The sequence below is a fragment of the Coturnix japonica genome, chromosome 3 (genome assembly GCF_001577835.2).
Source record: "Coturnix japonica isolate 7356 chromosome 3, Coturnix japonica 2.1, whole genome shotgun sequence".
Lineage (NCBI taxonomy): Eukaryota > Metazoa > Chordata > Aves > Galliformes > Phasianidae > Coturnix > Coturnix japonica.
The window spans coordinates 68,924,848-68,944,889 of record NC_029518.1 but is presented as its reverse complement, the minus strand read 5'-3'; the positions used below and the strand labels follow the sequence as shown (position 1 = coordinate 68,944,889).

General features: G+C 39.7%; 1 protein-coding gene across 2 annotated transcripts in view; it reads right to left on the bottom strand.

Annotated features, from left to right (window-relative positions):
• Positions 1 to 4,488: 4,488 nt before the first annotated feature.
• Positions 4,489 to 20,042, bottom strand: part of RRAGD (Ras related GTP binding D) — a 20,568-nt gene continuing 5,014 nt past the window's right edge. For both annotated transcript variants that reach the window (XM_015858915.2, XM_015858916.2), the window contains exons 2-7: positions 17,905 to 18,200; positions 17,284 to 17,483; positions 16,168 to 16,282; positions 10,924 to 11,066; positions 7,781 to 7,929; positions 4,489 to 5,811 (exon numbers count right to left, since the gene is read on the bottom strand). In XM_015858915.2, the coding sequence (XP_015714401.1) occupies positions 5,660 to 5,811; positions 7,781 to 7,929; positions 10,924 to 11,066; positions 16,168 to 16,282; positions 17,284 to 17,483; positions 17,905 to 18,200 (1,055 nt within the window). In that variant the 3' untranslated portion in view covers positions 4,489 to 5,659. The remainder of the gene's footprint in view (positions 5,812 to 7,780; positions 7,930 to 10,923; positions 11,067 to 16,167; positions 16,283 to 17,283; positions 17,484 to 17,904; positions 18,201 to 20,042) is intronic.

Sequence of the window (20,042 nt, the reverse complement as noted above, 5' to 3'; positions counted from 1 at the left end):
TCATTCCAGTCACTTGGCTCACTCTTCACTGGCACCATAGCTGTAATAGTTTACATGGTTTCCTGGTTCAGAATAAATCTGAGAAGACATATGTTGAAGCCAAAGCTGCTGAGTGACAGCTCTTCACAATTCCTGGCTTCACTGATCTACCTCCTATATCTTTAGAACTACATGTAATGTTAAAGGCGAATTCTAAACAAACTGAGCTACCACTGTATCAGGTATAAGAAGAATAAATCCTTTATTTCCTTAATCAGGGACTTCAGACCTAAGTTTAAGCAGGGAGTTACTTTTCTTTTTTTTTTTTTTTACACTTTTTCATTATGTGAATAGTTCCAGATGCCTTTTTGCTTTAACTTACTCCCATAAGCTTCCTTCTGGGAACGCAACATCTGTCTTTATGATTACAGGATTATGCCTGTTGGACTGCTACCAAGCAGTCTTCATATCCCATCCACTCCAGAAACGTTCCTTGGGACCCTAACATGAACTTCTTGCCTGTACCTGCTTGTACAGCTGCTTGTATACAGCTACAGCTGATTCAGCAGAGCCAATAAAGGATTTAAGAGCAGGTTCTCATTTTATAGCTCCTCAAAAGGTGTTTTACTATCAGCATAAAGGTGATTAAAGCTTACTATGTCATTAACCAAGATGTATTTAGTTATCAGTCATCTCTGACAGCTGCACATGGCTGTGTGGGACACCCAGGAGTTCCTCAGGTGGTTAGCAGAAATACACGTATGTACCCAATGTCACAGGAGGCATCAAAGACATCCACATAGAGCAGAAATGGAGGCTGTGGGAGACTTACAAGATACTGGTGCTGTTCTGAAAGAGGCAGTAGCTGAAGTTGCTGGGGAGGTTGAACTAACATTCCCCTCCCACAGTTTGCAGTCAGCAGTTACAGTGTGAGACCAGGGAAGCACATCACACTGGCAACTGAAACAAGTTCAAGAAGCTGTGAAGGGAGTATTAGAAAAGAAGGAATTTGTGGATCAGACCATTTGGGTCACCAGAGGACAACAAGGTAATTGAAAAAAGCATTGCAGAAAAGCAGAGTATTGTTACATCCCTCTGTGCAAGATGAAGAGATGAAGATGTTGGCTTCTAGGACAGGGTGACATCACAGATCACAGAATCACAGAATGACCCGGGTTGGAAGGGACCTCAAGGATCATGTAGTTCCAACCCCCCTGCCTGGCAGGGCCACCAAACATACACATTTACTAGATCAGGTTGCCCAGGGTCCCGTCCAACCTGGTCTTGAACACCTCCAAGGACGGGGCATCCACAACCTCCCTGGGCAGCCTGTTCCAGGGCAGTTTTACAAAAGGAGTAGGAACAGATGATGGTTCCTGCATTCAGATGGCTCTGCTAATTATCAAAACAGCCCCAGAACTGATATGAATAGGCATGAGCACCACTGGGAAATTGAAAGTAACAACCAATTCAACTCCAGAACAAGTAGGAATTGTATCACAGATTCCTGGACTCCTGAGGGTTATCACTGCAAAGCTGACAGTGGGGCTTCTAGAAACCCTACAAGTGCTGGTGAAAGATTTTAACAAGGAACTAAGTGGGGACTGCAGCACTCTCCGATGTTTGAATTCTCAGGGAATTGATGCAGTTCCCACAGTTCAGAACCCTTTCACTGACAGGCTGAGTTCCTCTTAGAGGTAGCCAGGCTGCTCGCTCTGCCTGTGTTGAGTAGAGGCTTCAGAATATCACAGCCAGACTGTGATTTTAGACTGCACTGAGTGGAGAGAAAAACTCTCTGAGTAAAAACAAAAGGTAAATACAACCGTAACTAAGGCAACTCTGATACTGCCCTGTATAATAGTTTTGTGGCACTGCTATGTGGACCATATGGTGCTCATCCAGCCCACCTTTGTGTAGTTTAATGTACATCCTGTCATGATAAGCCTGTGCTCATTTCCTGGCCAGTATTTTGTACACTACAGCTAGGCCAGGCTATTCTTTTATTCTTCTGTCTATCATATTTGCATCCATCTACAAAGTGTTTTTTAACAGTAATCCCAAACCTTCTCAATTTAGGCTACTGTATGTTTAGGTGGGCAGGGGGTTGGAAAAAAAACAAAGGACTTTTATTTTTCTCTGCCTGATGGTATTCAGCAATTCTGAAACAGATGATATGGTGGTAGCAGCTCCTATCATTGTTATAAATATACTTGGCAGAGTATTTGCCATTTGGGATGAAGAATATGACTTGATGTGCAAACATGAATGCAGTCGGAAATGAAGTGGGATGTCAAACAGAGGCCACCATATAGAAACAGAGGAGCCTGAAAGGATTTCACAGCAAAAGCTGGGTTATGTTTCATTTCTCACACAGCTGAAAAGGGGGAAGTTCATATGCTTGTCTGTAATTCATATGTAACTGTCAACAAATACTTTGAATCAAAATAGGAATTTTTTGTGTCGACGACCTAGTTTCTCTATAGAAAAGGACACAGATAAACCTGCAACATCAAAAATCACTATGTAACATTACGCATATCATTCAGTAGGAAAACAGAAAAGCTAACATTCAATTTAAGCCTAATTCTGCAATGCGTACTGCAAATGGAAGGCACAATATACGTGTCATTTCAGCAAACACTGCTGTGTGTCATGACCTGCACAGGCTTCTTTGCTTTAATTCTTCAGCTTTAACTGGTGATGTGTAAAACTGGAGAAGGGTTATAGGTCAGTGATTCTGGAAATATCACACTATTTAAAAATTTCATGAAAGAAAGGTCTCTTCCAACCCAAGCCATTCTGTGGTTCTGTAATTTTAAATAACCAGTCTCCAGTGCGTGTTCAGGGACGTATTTTAACTCTTCTGTGTGGACCCCAACCGTAAGTCTTACAACCATGATGATACACAAAACTGGCAAACAGACCACCCATTTTGGAGTTATCTACTACTCAGGATTTACTGCATGAATTCTAGGTGCCCTTTGGTGTACGCCTCAGTGCAGAATCACTTCAGCTAGCGTGTGAAAACCTGAGATACTAAATAGAAAACGATTACATAGAAATGCTACATGCAAGTTGTCGCCTAAACTGAGAAACATCAAATTTAAAGAGTCTAATGAATGCATTTTAGCATTCAGTGTTAAATGTATTTGAAGCAGAATAAAACTGATGGAACTTATGCTCTCTCTGATAAAATGCAATTGGATTGTTTTTATTAGCCAAAGTCACCTTCACTAAATTATGTGTTACAGTTGATGTCAAACTCAGGAAGGAACTTAATGTTAAATGAAAAGCTTAATTAACTTGATAGTCTCTCTAAGTGAAAGGGTATGCATGACCATATAGATTTCAGGCCAAATATAAAGGAACAACGTTCTTCAGTAGTTAGTATTCATACCACAGCCAGTGTGCTTTTCTTAATGTCTTGTCCAACAACGTGTTGTTTATCTCACATAATCACATATACCTGACAAGAGGGAAGGGAGTAAAGACTGAAGCTGGGTCACAATAACGGTGGATCTCAACAAAATGGTCAAAAATTATGGCTGCACTTCAATAAAAGTCCAGTTTGGTGGGCTATGGAAATGCAGCTCTTACCTGCCATTTCTGTGGCGAACTCTGAAGAGAGATTTGCCTTAACTGAAGGGTTGGTCTGAAAAACCACCGTCACTTAACACAACAGGTGGTGATTGGACCAAAACTGAACTCTTTCAATTTATGAAGCATTCTGCTTTCATTACAGCTACCGTAATTATCCTTCACATTGCTGCCAGGACCAACATTTCTGGTTATTCTCAACATTTTTCACCTTCCTCAGCGCCTAGAATTGCATTCCTGATTAAGTGAGACTTAGAGCCTAGATCCATCCAGTAGCCTAAGAACTCCTCATGTATTCAGTACATTCATGCCAAAATGGCCAATTTGTTCCAGAAAGATAAATAAGTCACACATGTTAGGCAGCAGTAAAGGACTTGGAAAATACCAATTTCTCTTCTGGCAGGTGCTTGTGAGGAGAGCCTTTCAAAGCCAAATGGCTCTCACAGCTCATGTATTCAGTGCAGTATCAGAGCCTCAAGATGTGTACAGCATACAGAAACTCTGCATTTGCAATGAAACCACCACTGAATTTAGACTTGTTTCACAGGTTAAACTCCTTAGTTTTCAAGAAAAGCCAGCAAACACTGGGAGCTGTTAGCTCACTAATAGACCAATAGTTTTCTTAACCAAAAGAAAACTTCCAAATTCCATCTCCCCTCCTATCTCCAGATCTATCTCAGGTAGGGATAGACAAGTTTATGATCGAATAAAGTGCAGCTCCCCTTACCCAGTTCTGGTGTACTGCAAGCTGCCTTCCAAATCAAGCTCTTCCCACTCCCAGCAGCTGCTGACAACACCTTTGGAATGTGTATGCAATTGGTTTGCAATGGCATTGGGAGGAAAGAACAAAAAGAGTTGTTCTTCCAACTCAGAAAGATACTTTTATATCATTAACTAAACAAAACCAGTAAATACAGAATTGAGAAAGTTTTACTTATTTTTAAAGTTTGAGAGTACTCTGATGTCCTGGCAGATCCTGTGACAAATCTGCTTATTTCTATGTTAAAAGTAGCAACATATTCTGATTAGTGTAACAGGCTGATTTCTCCAGTACTCGTTTTGATTTCAATTGCATATGTACCCATAAGTAGAAGGAATCAGAAGTTAGTGCTCACATCTTTAGGACTTACATCAGTACACCTGAATGGCAGGGTAGAAACGCATTGATTCTTCACCACATCAACCACAACTGTGCAGGCTATCAAAACAAATTTAGCAGCATAAATTCAACCTTTCGGATACACCGCCCTCCTCCAAAACCTTATAAAAATACCAGTGCAACATAGAGCCATTTTACAAAACAATTGTCTTTATAGAAAGGTATTTCAGTGGTATATGCTGAGGTAAATGATAAAAGTAGACCCAGAGGGCATTACCAGTGTTACGAAGAACTCCAGATGAAATTTGGCCAAAAGCCTGTTTTATAAAAGCTAATATTTACCTACCAGTTATGAATATTTACCTACCAGTTATGATTGCTGGTAAGGTACTTATTGCTGTAATACTTCAAAATTACTTTTCAGATTACAAATTGAAAAAATATACGAAATTAGATCGGTATGAATGTTAGGTATTAGCTGTAACAAATTTTAAAAGGCATTGTACCAAGTTTTCTTAATTGTTTACTAGCCAATTTGATTGTAGCAGGTAAATAAACTACAGCATACATTTTACCTGACGCCATGCATCAAAATCACCATAAAAACTAAGTTTATCAAAGTCCAACTCCACAAGGAAAACATGAAAAAGTGCAAATTATGTACCCAGTATTTCTGTCACAGCTGCTTTTTTTTTTCTTAATATGGCATGAAAAAGGTTTACAGCATATATTAAGAAAATTCTTACAAGTGTTCACCTCAATGCTTATATATACAACATTTTGCTCAAAGTGCTCACTATATTTAAAAAAAAACAACAAAAACTGATTGGATAAAAATATTTAAACAGTGCTTTCTGAACGTTCAGGGAAAATTCATATAATACACCAGTCCCATTGGTTTTCCTCTTCACTCAGTGCAATGAGATGCAGAAGTCACATCAACTTCATGAAAACTTAGCTCGCCACAGTGCCAGAAAACCTCAGTTACAGTGGCATTCTTGGTGTCCCATTGGGAGTGGGTCTCTTATTTTTTTGCACGTGGCTTTGATGTTTTCGTGATCTTACTACTTTCATTCTTACTTCAAACACTTCTTGTATGGCTTTTCGAAAACAATGGAAATTGTAGTCTATTAATCCTACAGAGACAGAAATGTTTTCCATATTAATAAAAGAACATTTACACAAATGAAGTAATCACAAATTTGTTTATATTCTACATTTACTGAAATACCACATTCTTTCTAGAGGTCATAATCGGTGAATTCTCCAGGCAATTTTTTCTGTGCTAAGCAGAAGTATATTTAATAAATACAAGTAATTCAGTGAGCATCACAGTTTCTTATCGTATCCTGTATTAGCAGCACATATTGGTCTTCATATATTGGAGAACACAAAGAGAAGTACTGTGGCAGATAAGAAAGCTTTAACTTAATAAAGAGCTTTGGAGAAGCACTCAGGATACTACAATATAAATTAAATTGTTTCCCAAATTATGGTGTAATTAATTAATTAATTAATTATGGTGTAATTTTGTAACTTTATCTCACAGAAGAACCACGATAAAAATATGTATCATCAAGTAGTAAAAAAAATAATTTATTTTTTTTAATAATATGTAAGCTTTGAAACTTAGATATTCTACAGGTATATTACCATATAACAGCCGGTTATACTTTATTTTACCCTCTAACTGAAAACTAGCACAGCAGTCATGTTGTCAGATTACATACATACACAACAGGCAGTTAAAATTACCATGTGAGTGGGCTGACTGTGATCCCACAGAAAAGCTGTAAAGCCGTACTGGTAGTCAATCAGAAGACTTATTGGGTGCTGTAAATTGTTTAATACTGCCATACAGTTTTAAAATGTTGGTACTGAGCTGATAAGCTCAGACAGGGTTAATTGCCATAAGCTTTCCTAATGTTGTGTTTTCCATCTCAATTTCCTTAACAGGAGATAATATAAATTTGACCTAGTTTATATCCAACATATTATACTTTCTTTTTTTCCTCCAGAAATTGCTTTCCTTCTCCCTTGAGTTCAAAGTACTCAGTTGAAGTTTCCAGACACCAAAATAAAACCACATTATATATATATGGTATATTATATATACCAAACCGTACTGCTCATGAGTGCTGACTTCAACATGAAGTGTCCCAACTTATGTAGGCACAACAATCTGGCACAAGCGTGCACAAAGCCTAACAAGTATTTGCTCAACGTGGTGTCTTTTCTGAAACAGTTCTGTTAGTGGGCGTGTTACAGTAATACTTTTTAATGCTTACATCAAAACCAACACGGGCAGCATCTAACTTTTATAGACAGTAATAGTGATACAGATACGTGAGAGAAATTTGAGCAGGTAAAGTTCTATAAAATAAAAGCTGAACTGCCTGTCAAACAGTTCAGCAGAGATGACATGAGGACTGTGTTAATAAACACGATGACTGGTGAATTAGTATCACAAGAGGTGGGTCACAAGCCAAAATGATGGCTCATTTTTCTATGCTTGTTTCCAGCCTTGGGACATTCGAAGCCCAGTAATTCAGTGAACACCACACCAGTAAGCAATATGGTAATTAAATAAGCTTTCAGTGTTGACCTTGACTAGGGTCAGAGCAGGATAAGAAATGTTAGGCACTTTAACTGCAAAATAAAAGTGCTGCCTAGTTCCCAAATGTGCAGCTTTTTAAAAGCCTACTTTCAACGACATGAAAAGCAAGAACATACTTCTATCAGCTAGTTTTAATACTTATCCCTTGGTTATGGCATGCAAGCTGTTCCAAACGCTTATGCTAGTGCCAATAGGTACAAAGCAACGCTAGCCAAGATAAATTGACACATTCTACTGTTGCAGATGGAATCTTCATTGCAATGAATGTAAACTGTATGCTTTCTTATCAGAAAGCAGTCAAATATATTTATGATTTCATCTTAATGTCAGCACAATGTTTCATGCCTTTAACCATGTTATGTAAGCTCTATCAAGTCGTACTTGCAATGTTTGTGATACAGCTAGAGACTGTATCAGCTAATGACAGAGTTACTCATTAACTTGTTCGTATAAGGTAAAATAATGTAATATTAGAAAGAGGTCAATACCTTTTCTCTCAAAGCTTTCTTCTCTTACAAAGCAAACAAGAGCAAGGAATTTTGTCACTTCTTTTAAATAAAGGACAGTTGTGTTGTTCAGTTTTATGATTGCCATTGATTCTTTGTCATACGGAGTTCCAGTGCCATCATCTTTAAGCCTGAAAGGCAATATTCAAACAAACACAATAAGGCATTGGATAAGTTACAAGTATTTCCAGGCAGGTTCTCTCACCATATAACCTCAATCTTTATGAAAATCTGATTTTATTCTTTCAGGGAAATTCTTCAAGCACCACAATGCATAAACTAAGCAGGCAAAAAGTTTAAACTGTTTATTCAAATACACCTAGAAATCAGATCATTAGGTTTCCAAGAATCTGACATGGAGCCCTACTTTCTTCAAACCATTTACCATAAAGTTGTATGTTTTCTTTTAATCATTGCACTATGTTACAAACTTATCTAAAGCATGTGAACCAGTAAGGCTGTACTGATAATTCCAAAGCCAATAACCTTGCTTCAGCATTGGCAGCTGACTGATAGTTTACACCATCACGAGACCTTCCTCAGGAGACACTGGCTTTTGTAACATCGTAGTTTCTCCTTCACAGATGACACACCATGACAATCACTGTCTTGGCTGTGGACCTTGTCATTTTACTCTCATTCTGAACACTGTGCACAGAGATCTTCTTAAATGGGTAGTTATTACCAATCTACCAGAATAATTAGCATCAATAATCACAGAATCACAGAATCACAGAATCACAGAATTACCCGGGTTGGAAGGGACCTCAAGGATCATGTAGTTCCAACCCCCCTGCCTGGCAGGGCCACCAAACATACACATTTACTAGATCAGGTTGCCCAGGGCCCCGTCCACCTGGTCTTGAACACCTCCAAGGACGGGGCATCCACAACCTCACTGGGCAGCCTGTTCCAGGACTAACCCACCTTCTAGTAAAAGACCTTTCCCTAACATCCACCTAAATCTTCCCTCCTCAACTTAAAACCATTTCCCCTAGTCCTGCTATATCAGCCCTTTCGAAGAGTTTCTCCCTCCTGGGAGTAAGTTCCCTTCAGGTATTGAAAGGCTGCAATGAGTCACCTCGCAACCTTCTCTTCTCCAGGCTGAACAAACCCAACTCCCCACGCTGTCCTCATAGGGGTGCTCCAGCCCCCTGATCATCTTTGTGGCCCTCCTCTGGACCCTTTCCAAAATTTCCATATCTTTTTGTACTGAGGGCTCCACACCTGGACACAGTACTCCAGATGGGGCTCACAAGAGCAGAGAGAGAGGACGATCACCTCCCTATCCCTGCTGACCACCCCTCTCGATGGAGCCCAGGATCCCATTGCTTTCCGGGCTGCCAGAGCGCACGCTGCTCCATGTTAAGTTCTCATCTATCAGGACCCCTAGGTCTTTTTCAGCCGAGCTGCTCTCAAGGACAACTCCTCCCAGCCTGTACAGGTGCCTGGGGTTCTTCCGGCCCAAGTGCAAAACCTTGCACTTTGCCGTGTTGAACCTCATTAGGTTCACCCGAGCCCAGCTTTCCAGCCTGTCAAGGTCCCAATAATAATAATAATAATAATATAATTCTTAAATTATAATTATAATTCTAAATAATAATAATAATAATAATATTTTAAGGTTACAGGTTTCACAGATGTTCCAGGAACAGAGGACAAGAAATGAACTCCAATATCCTGCTTTTAGTTCACAGCTAAAAACCTTGACAGGCAGGTTTCTATGACAAATGCTAAATGATTACATAAGAGACAGTGGCCCGCTGCACTGGGCCAAGCCACTTCAAACACCAGCATAACTTGCAAGGAAAGCTGATGGCACCAAGCTGAGTGGTGCAGTTGACACAACAGAAGAGAGGGACACTGTCCAGAGGGACCTGGACATACTCAGTAAGTGGGCACATGGGAATCTAATGAGGTTTAACAAGGCCAAGCACTGGTGCTGCACTTGGGACAAGGAAATCCCAGATAGGAATTGTGAGAAAAACTCCTTGAGAGAAGCCCTTGTGCAGAAGGACTTGGGGGTTCTGATGGATGAAAAGCTGTATGTGAGCCAGCAAAGTGCTACTGCAGCCTGGAAGGCCAATAGTACCCTGTGCTGCATCAAAAGAGGGGCAGCCAGCATGGTGAGGGAGGGGATTGTCTCCCTCTACTCTGCTCTCATGAAGCATCATTTGTATTGTGCCCAAGCCTGGGGCCCCCAGTACAGGAAGAATGAAGAGTTGTTGTAATAGGTCCAGAGGAGGGTCAGGAAGATAACCAGAGGGCTGGAGAACTCTTCTTATGAAGAAATGTTGAAGGCAAGAGGATGTATTTACGTTATATGCTAGGAATAATTTTTTTACACAGAGGGTGGTGACATGCCAGAATAGGTTGCCCAGAGAGGCTGTGGATGTTCCATCACTGGATGGGAATTGAATCTCTGGAGACACTCAAAGCCATGTTGGATGGGATCCTGGGCTGATCCAGTGATTGGCAACTCTGCCCACGGCAGGTGGGTTGGAACTAGAAGATCTTTAACGTCTCCACCAACCTAAGCCATTCTGTGAGAGTTCTCCAGACACTAAAGGATAGGAAGCAGAAAAATGCAATTTCATGCAGGGAAAAGAGGACAAGCAAAAAAAGTGGTGGAAGAACAAAGCAGCTCTTTAATAGCCAGTGGGCTCTGCTGGCCTTAAACACAACTACATACAACCACGCATTTAATTATTTATTTAATTATTTATTTAAAATGATTTATTTATTATTAAAATAATTAAATTATTATATTATTATAATAATTAAATTATTAAAATAATTTATTTTAAATGAGAGACATCCTTCTGCCGAATTTGGCCCTGGGGAACAAAAAGATAGTTAATATTTCCCTTTATTTTAGGATGGCTACTTCCCACTCCTTCCCACAAAAAATAAATTACTCACATAGAAAGAGGAAGGTGCTCGCAAAGGAAGCTGGGCAGGGAACACTGTTGCTAGCAGGTGATCTGCACCTAAGAGGCCCTTAATTTCCTCCTTCTCCCTTAATCATTTTCATTATTTTATACATCCACATAATTCTTATTTTGAGGTCATTTAGATTCTAGGTACACAGCTCCATGAAAAACAAAACAAAACAATTTACTTACCCATATATACAGGAAACATCTATCACTACATCAATCATGTCACAGCACAACTCATACGACTGCATGTCCACAGGAGAACTGTCCGTTGCAATGTAGATTTTGCTGACTACATCAAATAAAAATGCTTTTTCAATCCCGGAATTCTATTGAAGAAAGAAAGAAAAATGAAAAGTAAACCCTATGTTTGAATTTGTACCAAGATTTTCTGTTTCCCTATTTGCCTGTTGCACAAAATGTAAGGATTTAGTAGGAGTTAATTTGCAATCAAGCTCATTTTGAACAATGACATATTTGTAGCAAGCTGGGATGGTAAAAGACCTTCCACATGCTTCTGTCTCCGATAGACGATAGGTTCCCAAACTTCCTCTCTAGAAAACATCTGGATAAATTACGCTTTTATTCAATGTAAGACACAAGATTAAAAAAAAATATATCCAAGATCAAGCTTCTGGGGTGTTGTTTCTGATTGCAGCAATGTATGTAAAAAGAAAACTAAAACTTATTCTAACTGGACAAGAAGGGTCAGATTGACAAAGACAGAAGGAATCAGGAACTAATTTCTCAAGGAAACTGTGGAATTGTTTCATCAGTAGCTGTTCTACTGCATAGTTCCTTAGAACATTTGTTATTTGGAATCACAGGAAAAAGACCAGTATTTAACGGGGCCTTTTCAGTTTTCACATAGAATTTGTGGTTAAAGACATGCTTAAGGCTTGCTAATGTAACAGCATCCATGCTCCTGTCATCCTTTCAAGCTAATCAAGATTCTCTCCTTACTGCACATGCATGGTAACTTCAACTCTCAGATGGCAGGCAGGAATGCTAGCTCAGTCTCAGCTTATACTCTCTGTGTAGATATGGTAAACTGCCATAAGCCTCTGTCTCCTAGAGTGGGAATTAAAAAAACCCAAGACATATACTGAAAACAGTACTCTTGTGTGGTCATATCAAGGGTTTGCACCTGGGCAGCTGTCCTAGCATGAACACAAAAGATACTTCTCAAGATTGCTGAAGATCAAGCTGACAAGCAAGCTTCAGAATCCAAATACACAGGAACAGAAGCAATCTACTCCCATTAAACCATATTTTTTCCATATATGGGCCTCCCTTTTAGTATGATTTGGGACCGTTGCCATAACTGTTTTGTAACTGTCAAAAACTCTGAAAACCCACAGCAACTTTTAATAGTTTCAGCTGTAGGGAATGGTTTTAAACTGAGGGGAGGTTTAGGTTAGGTATCAGGAGAAAGTCTTTCGCTCAGTGGGTTGTGACGCACTGGAACAGGTTGCCCAAGGAGGTTGTGGATGCCCCATCCCTGCAGGCATTCAAGGCCAGGCTGGATGTGGCTCTGGGCAGCCTGGTCTGGTGGCTGGTGACCCTGCACATAGCNAGGTTGTGGATGCCCCATCCCTGCAGGCATTCAAGGCCAGGCTGGATGTGGCTCTGGGCAGCCTGGTCTGGTGGCTGGTGACCCTGCACATAGCAGGGGGGTGAAACTAGATGATCATTGTGGCCCTTTTCAACTCAGGCCATTCTGTGATTCTATGATTCTTTTGTAGTTATAAAAGTTTTCTTCTTGTGTTTTCTTTTGTAAGTGAATAGCACATAATTAGAGGCTAAAGTGATCCTCACACTTTCCAAATTCCCCATAATAAGCAGAAAGATTTCAACCTTAGGTATTAATTCTTCCACTGCTGGTCATCCAAATAACGTCAGAAATATTCATTCACAGTGGTAACAGAGGTGAATTTCTTGCATTTCATTGTGGAAAAGGACTTCATGAATGGCTCATTTCTGTACTTCATTAATAGAAAAAAAATATTCAAGAGAAAGTATATTCTCTGGATACCCTATGTACAAGAGCTGAAGCACACGATATACAAGGAGACTCTCAGAGAACTGGGATTAAGCAGTCTGAGGAAAAGAAGGCTCACTGCTGTCTATGAACATCTACTGGGAGGATGTGCAGAAGACAGATCCAAACTCTTCTCAGTGCAAGTGCTGAAGGGCAAGTGGCAAAAGAACTGCTGAAATTCTATCTTAAAAAGAAAAGTAAAGCACCAAAAAAATCCAAACAAACAACAACAAACAATCTCTTTTAGCCTAAGAGTGGTCAAGCAACGGGAGCATATTGTGAAGTTGCTATCCTTGGAGATACACAAAGATGAACTAGACCCAGCCCTATGCAAACCTGCACAGAAGCTGACCTCTAAAGGTCCTGATCAGCTTCCATGGGTCTGTGAGTCTACATTTTTTTTAGCATTAAGAACAAAATTGTATGTGTATTTATTTTGGTTATTCTGGCCACATTTAATAGCTGTGCAATTTTAATATCCAAACAACACGTAAATTCAGACAGTACTGCATATACTTCTACAGATGTTACCAAATAAGATTAATCACCCGATTTACCTGTAAATGTCATCTGAATATATTTCTTAAAAAGAAAACTACTTTTAAACAAAAGAGTTTATAACTTGAGCCCTGCAGCGACATTTTTGAGAAGTCAGTTATAAAATGTTGTATTATTTAGGCAGAAATTCAGTTGCACATGTAAGAAGTACCTTAAAATATCAAGATGCCAGTAACAATATTGTAACATCTAACAATGAGAAGTGATATACCCATCTCAGAACTCCAGCAACTGCAGACTGTCAACACTTGCAATGGCAGTTTTAAAGGTTTTCATTTTGAGATGTCTGCCATGCCAGCAATTACACATGGTAGTAGGGTAAAACTTGGCATCTTAAACCATTGTTGCATTAACTTGAAACTGATACGCTATGGTAGGATCTGCTCAGAAACTGGCAAGTCTCCTGTTCAACTTCGTATGGTGACAGAAACCTCTACAAAATAGAATCATAGAATTACCCAGGTTGGAAAAGACCTTGAAGATCATCGAGTCCAACCACAGCCTAACCAGTACCCTAACTCTAACAACCCTCCACTAAATCATATCCCTGAGCACCACATCCAAACAGCTCTTAAGCACAACCAGGGATGGCGATTCAACCACCTCCCTGGGGAACCTATTCCAGTACCTAACTACCCTTTCTGTGAAGAAGTTCTTCCTAATATCCAACCTAAACTTGCCCTGGCACAACTTGAGGCCATTTCCCCTCGTCCTGTCACTTGTGACTAGTGAGAGGACGAGGGGAAATGGCCTCAAGGGTACCCCTCAAGGGTAGGATGTCAGTAGTTGTAACCACTGAATTGTACCAGCATGACCTGTCTGATTTCATCTGTTGGAGTTTTTAGTATGTCTTAAATTACAAAACCAAAGGATTTGCCAGAATGTTTGTGAGGATATTTATCAAAATAAATGTACCAGTAAAAACAATAACCAAGAAGCTGTGAGAAGTCAGGGAGCTTTGGGTAAAAATTACTATTCAAAGAAACATCGTTAACACACAGATAGCAAAAATGACAGTGAGAAATCAACTGTTAAAGAAATATAAGCCCATTTATCTTTCTTGAAAGTAAGGAGACTAAGTCAGAAACTGGCCATAAAAAGTAGTCTTTACACATTCCCACATCACACAACTTGACTACTTGGAAAGGCCATAGGAATAAGAAAAACAGACACCCCTCTATATGAAGGTGGTGTTAGCCAAAATTTACATGGGTTTTGAATATCAAACCCTTCTTAAGTTGTTTTACAGGCAGTTAAACTAAAGAATGTAGAAGCAGCAGCATCAAATGGACAAGCTGTATGAGCTAACACACTGTGGCACTATAAAAGTTGGTTAAAAACCTGAGGTGAACTCAAGGGTGATCACAGATCTATTTTTGTAATCACCAGCTTTTGTGTTGGAAGTCTTCAGGGCATAAATGAAAGCACATCCTCATGAATATTGCTGCAAACCCAAACTAGAACACCAACACACCCACACTCTGATAGCCAACACACTGGCTTCCTGAAGTAAGGCATGAACAAAATCTGTGTCAAGATTCCTAACCTGATTTGTTGTCACTGAGTTGCTAAAGAGGCGCCCACTAATTCTACACCAGAGAACAATGTTTAGTCTTTCTATGGTAGCAAACAAGAGTCATTTGAGTCTCCTGTCTACAAAGGAAAGATACACTTATAAACCGAAACCAAGCTTTCTGAGGACACAGTGAAGCAGCTACATCTTGTTCTATGCCACTGACTGATATGTTCTATTTGGAGCTAAGAAACAGGTTGAGATTCTTGACCCTACTGGGCAGAGGAAATAGCATATCTCTCAGGAATACTTCGCTAAATTTCCCATTCATTTGAATGAGTTGTTCTTCCCTACCAGTCACATCTGATACTCTAGATATTATGGGGCCTTCAGTCTGGGTGCCCCAGATGCACAAACAATTGCTGTCCTTCAGGAAACAGTTCATGCTCAAGTCATGTAGTGGTTTGGTACAAACTTCTCAGCAGCTCCAAACAGTGAGAAGACCCTGAATGGAGAACAGACTTTTGATATGAGTAACTAGGGCAGTTTTGGAGTTATGAAGGTTACCATTCAGCCAGCTCTCTCATTAATACTATACAGTATATACAAAATAATACCTAATTTCTCCAGAACTATAATGATCAACCATCATTACCTTTCTTCTCTAAGTGGAATGCAGGGCTGGATGATAACTGGCATGCAATCCAGCCATTTTGGTGGAAAGGGGTAAACCATAAACCATTCCTTATGAATTGGTTGCCTAATAGTAAGAAAACAAATATGGGAAAGACGCTTCTTTAATCCTATCTCTCCCTTTCAGCAAAACAGCCAGCCTCCCTCTCTCCCAGTTTTCACACCCCACACAGAGAAACTGTGAAGTCTAATTTTATCCTACAGGCTGTTGAATGATATTAAATTATTTCATTACTTCAGAATCATAAAAAGGCAAACCAAAATGCCTTGCTTGGAAGCTTAAGTTTGACTAGTGTTAATGCAAGGTACAAAAAGGGTACAGTTTCAGGAGCCACCAGGATCTGAACAAACGCATTAAGAAAAGGGGGGAACTCCCTTTTCAAATACTACTTAAAAAATTGCATGCAGCACCGACCTTTGCAACATTCAAATGAACTTAAAAGCAGGAAAGCAATGACTGCTAATGCACTTTATGTGCCATTTTCACTCAGAAAATACTGTATCTCAGCAGCTCAGCAACGCTGCCAGACAAGGAAGGGAGGCCTAGCTGTGGCCTAGCTATGCCTTTCAACATGCATGATGGCCATAGCTTCATCTACAAACAAAATACGTAACAAGTACTTACTGAAATAAAGATGTTTAGCAGATTTTCCAGTGTTGGGAGCTGTGGAATCAGTTTCTGTACCACTTTGCTAAACGCTTCAAATATAGAATGATCATATATGCTTGTCAGATAAAAGCTGGGAAAAAAAAAGTCACCAGATTTTTCTTTCAGTTACATACTGTGAACATGATGCACCTTTCATGAGTGAAATGAAATACTGTCCAACAGCAAGTGCCTACAATTATGCAATTACCCCTTGTGATCAAAAGTCACATGTTATGACTGAAGCATAGGCCTTCAGACAGAAACTACATTCTCACCATTATACTTGCCACACCTCTATACAAAAAACAGAGAATAACGAATCACCTAGACAATGCAAATGAGAACCCCATGTAGGACTTCATGATGTAATTCCCCTTCATAATGTAATCCTAGGAAAATACTTGTCAAATTGCAGAAGAGGAATACTGCTGAACACATCCACTGGGACCGAACTTTTTGAAAGCTGGACCCATTTAATAATGTATGATGCAGTCAAGGTTTTAAGAGCTCTAAAGTGTTGTCAGGTTCATGAAATGGGTCTCTTTCTATACATCTGTTTGTACTTGGCTATAAGCACCAAAAATAATATGGAAACTTGATGTCCCCCTAGTTTCTAGTCTACAGAAGTTCACTGTTTTTAACTGTTTGCTACAATAATTGGCTTTATCATCAGATTTAAGACTGGTGCTCTCTCTTTGCCTTCCCAAGTGGCTCAGAGGAGAACTGGTAACTGGGAGATGACTGTGAGGCAAGGAGCAGTTTCAAAGGCAAAAGCGATGTAGACGGCACACACATCCTACAAGTTGCCAGTGCCCATAAATTCAAGACAGAGGCAGCAGCAAAAAATGGTGGGACTCTGGCATACTTGTCATCTGTTTTTTTAGCATTTCCGCTCCTTATCTTGCTCTTCAAGACAGTACTGAACAATAAGATACTGCATTTGACCTGAGCAAAACAAATTATCTGTGACTAATCTTTTCCTTCATATGTCAAAATCTTTTTGCTTGCTACTTCAAGAGAACAGAAAATATTAACTTGTTAAAGAAACAGCTCCTCTCTGACTTAAGATTTCTGTACAGCAGCTTTTCTCACCTGAGATGAATTTTCTCCAATCCAGCATCCGCAAGGTCATCATTTGCCCTCTGGTGAATATCCCTCTGAGTTTCTATTTTATGGTCATCTGATAAACCATCCACTTTATGGATAAAGATTTCAAAGTTGATGTCTGGATTCACTTTGTATGCTCTGGTCACAGTAAGATGCAGCCGAGCTAATGCTTCCATATAATCATCCTAGTGAGGGAAAAATAAAAACTGCAGGAAAGATGTGTAAAATATCTGAAATGATACAGTAATTACTTTTAGATAATGCTACAGCTCAACAATATCTGAGGTTCTTTATTTCTTATAATAGAAGACTGAGCTCGTACCTAGCACATACACTGATCTTAGGCTGTCAGCACTAGGGAGTCTGAACAAGAACCCTGAGATGTTAAAGCACTTAACTGTTTTAAACATATTGCAAGGGGAGATTAAATATAGCCAAAGCAGCTCTTCAAGTTTTCACGAATTCCTGTAAATGCATGTTTGTAACCATAAGTTATTCACTTGCTTTGAAGAGTCTGTGTTTTCTAATCCATCTGTATGTTACTAGAAAAAGACCAAGGTAGCTTAAATGCACCTCCCCACATACTTCCTGGTTTGGTATTTTTACCTGAGAGTCAATAACAAATATTAGTGCTCCAGTGCCTCTGAAAATCATCTCATAGTCAAATGTAGGGTCAAAGAAGTCAATCTGCCCAGGAAAATCCCATATCTGGAAATTCACAAAGGAGCTGTTGGAAATATCATCCTTGTAGATTTTGTTGGTGCTTTCCAAGAACAGAGTCTCATTTGGAGACATTTTGTGAAAGACAACTTTCTGAATGGAAGACTTCCCACTTCTTCTCAAACCCATGAGCAGGATTCGGGGCTTAACTTCAGTACTGAAGGGATCATTGAAATCCAAAACTGAATAAAATCAGACAAGAAGAAGAGTAACATACTAGAGCAACATAATTAATGAGTAACTGACAGGTAACATGCATCTGACATTTATTCTCATCATGACATTCTGAGTTGGATTTATGCAAACATGGCCGATTTTTAACCTGAGGGAACTGCAGACATTATAGCCTGGATTCTTTGGCCCTTAGCAGTAAGAAAACCTACTTTTCACCCATAGCAGAAACTGCAGACAGTATGCTTGGTTTGTATGTGAAAATTATTTTATCCCGTGGCCATTGTAAAATACCTATTTTTATAGTAATACAATAAAATGTTCTAACTCGACTTTAAAAGAATGGTATCCAGTAACAAATACCTCTGCCAACCAACATCTACATCATGCTGCTGGAAGCAAGAAGTGAGTTTGTGTTAGTTACATTTGTGTGACATTGTAAAGCTACACAAAGGCTTCCTTCCTTCCTCTAAGCCAAAGAATCACACATCCCAAGAGCCATAAAAGAGGACAACTCAACAGCCACGCACCTTCTCTTGTTGGGACTTAAAGCACAGAACTGAGCTCAAGGGGAGTCCATTTCTAAGGTCATTATAGATATACATACAAAGGCCTGAAAACACCATCATTCAGTTGTGTTACCTACTGTAATGTGAAACTCATGCAACTAAAAGGTAACATTTTTCAGGGATGATGCAGTTATATCAGCATAAAGGGACTTAAAGGAATAAATTATATTGACATATTCATACGGTATGACTATACAGCCTTTCACACTGGAGATCACGCCCATTTCAGTTTGAGGAATATCTGATTAAAACAGCTATGCCAGCCTAAATTGTCACTAAAATGTAGTAGGTCTATAACTTTGAAATGTTCTGTGGTGCTGAGCTGAACCTAGTGCTGAATATAGTGGAAAAGGAGTTTTAAAATAATCCTGGGATACCCTGTTTGCAGGACCAAACATAAGCAACACAGATTATTGAGTTGCCAATATATCTGCAGAGTAAGGCTCTTGGCACACAGCAGTCAGGTTTAAAACACAGATCAGGCAACAGGCCAAGCACATGAGATGTCAGGTAGGCCTTCTCCTACCTACTGCATAGCAGACTGTCCAACATAAGGCAGAGGGTAATTGCATTTCTTCCTCATTTTCTGCTAAGGTGAATTTGGAATTGCACCACCTGCTGGCCCACCAGTACTTGTGCCTCTCACCATACCACAGTGACTGACAAACCACTGATCTTTGAGATCCTCTGCATTTTGACAGGCCTTGGCAGCTATTTCCATGTACTGTGCTTTGTCATGCCTCACCTATAGGACACTGCCAGCCTGGAGCAGCATGCAGATGAAACCCTTCAAGCTGCTGGGGGCTGTAAGGTGCTCATCCCCCTAGTGCAGCAATGGACAGCTGATCCACAGGCAGCAATATTTAGGAAGTAATTAAATGTAGCCAACACACTGCTCTACCCTTCCTGTCAACGTGAGCAATAATATCATTCTTTGAATGCATGAAATATGAGCCTACAATACTTCAAACCAAGTGAGAGAGTGAGAGGGAAGAATAAGCCTCTGCTCTAAGAGAACGTGACAGCATTCATTGCATTCTGCAGGGCACAGTCTTGACAACAAAGCAAACCAAAGGAATAAAATTTAACAGCTTCTTTCACTCCACTCTCCTTAATGCACAAATTCTCTACAGCTGTCAAAAATACAGCCAATGTTTTAGAATCACAGAATGATAGAATTACTCAGGTTGGAAAAGACCTTTAAGATCATCAAGTCCAACCGCAGCCTAACCAGTACCCTAACTCTAACAACCCTACACTAAATCATATCCCTGAGCACCACAT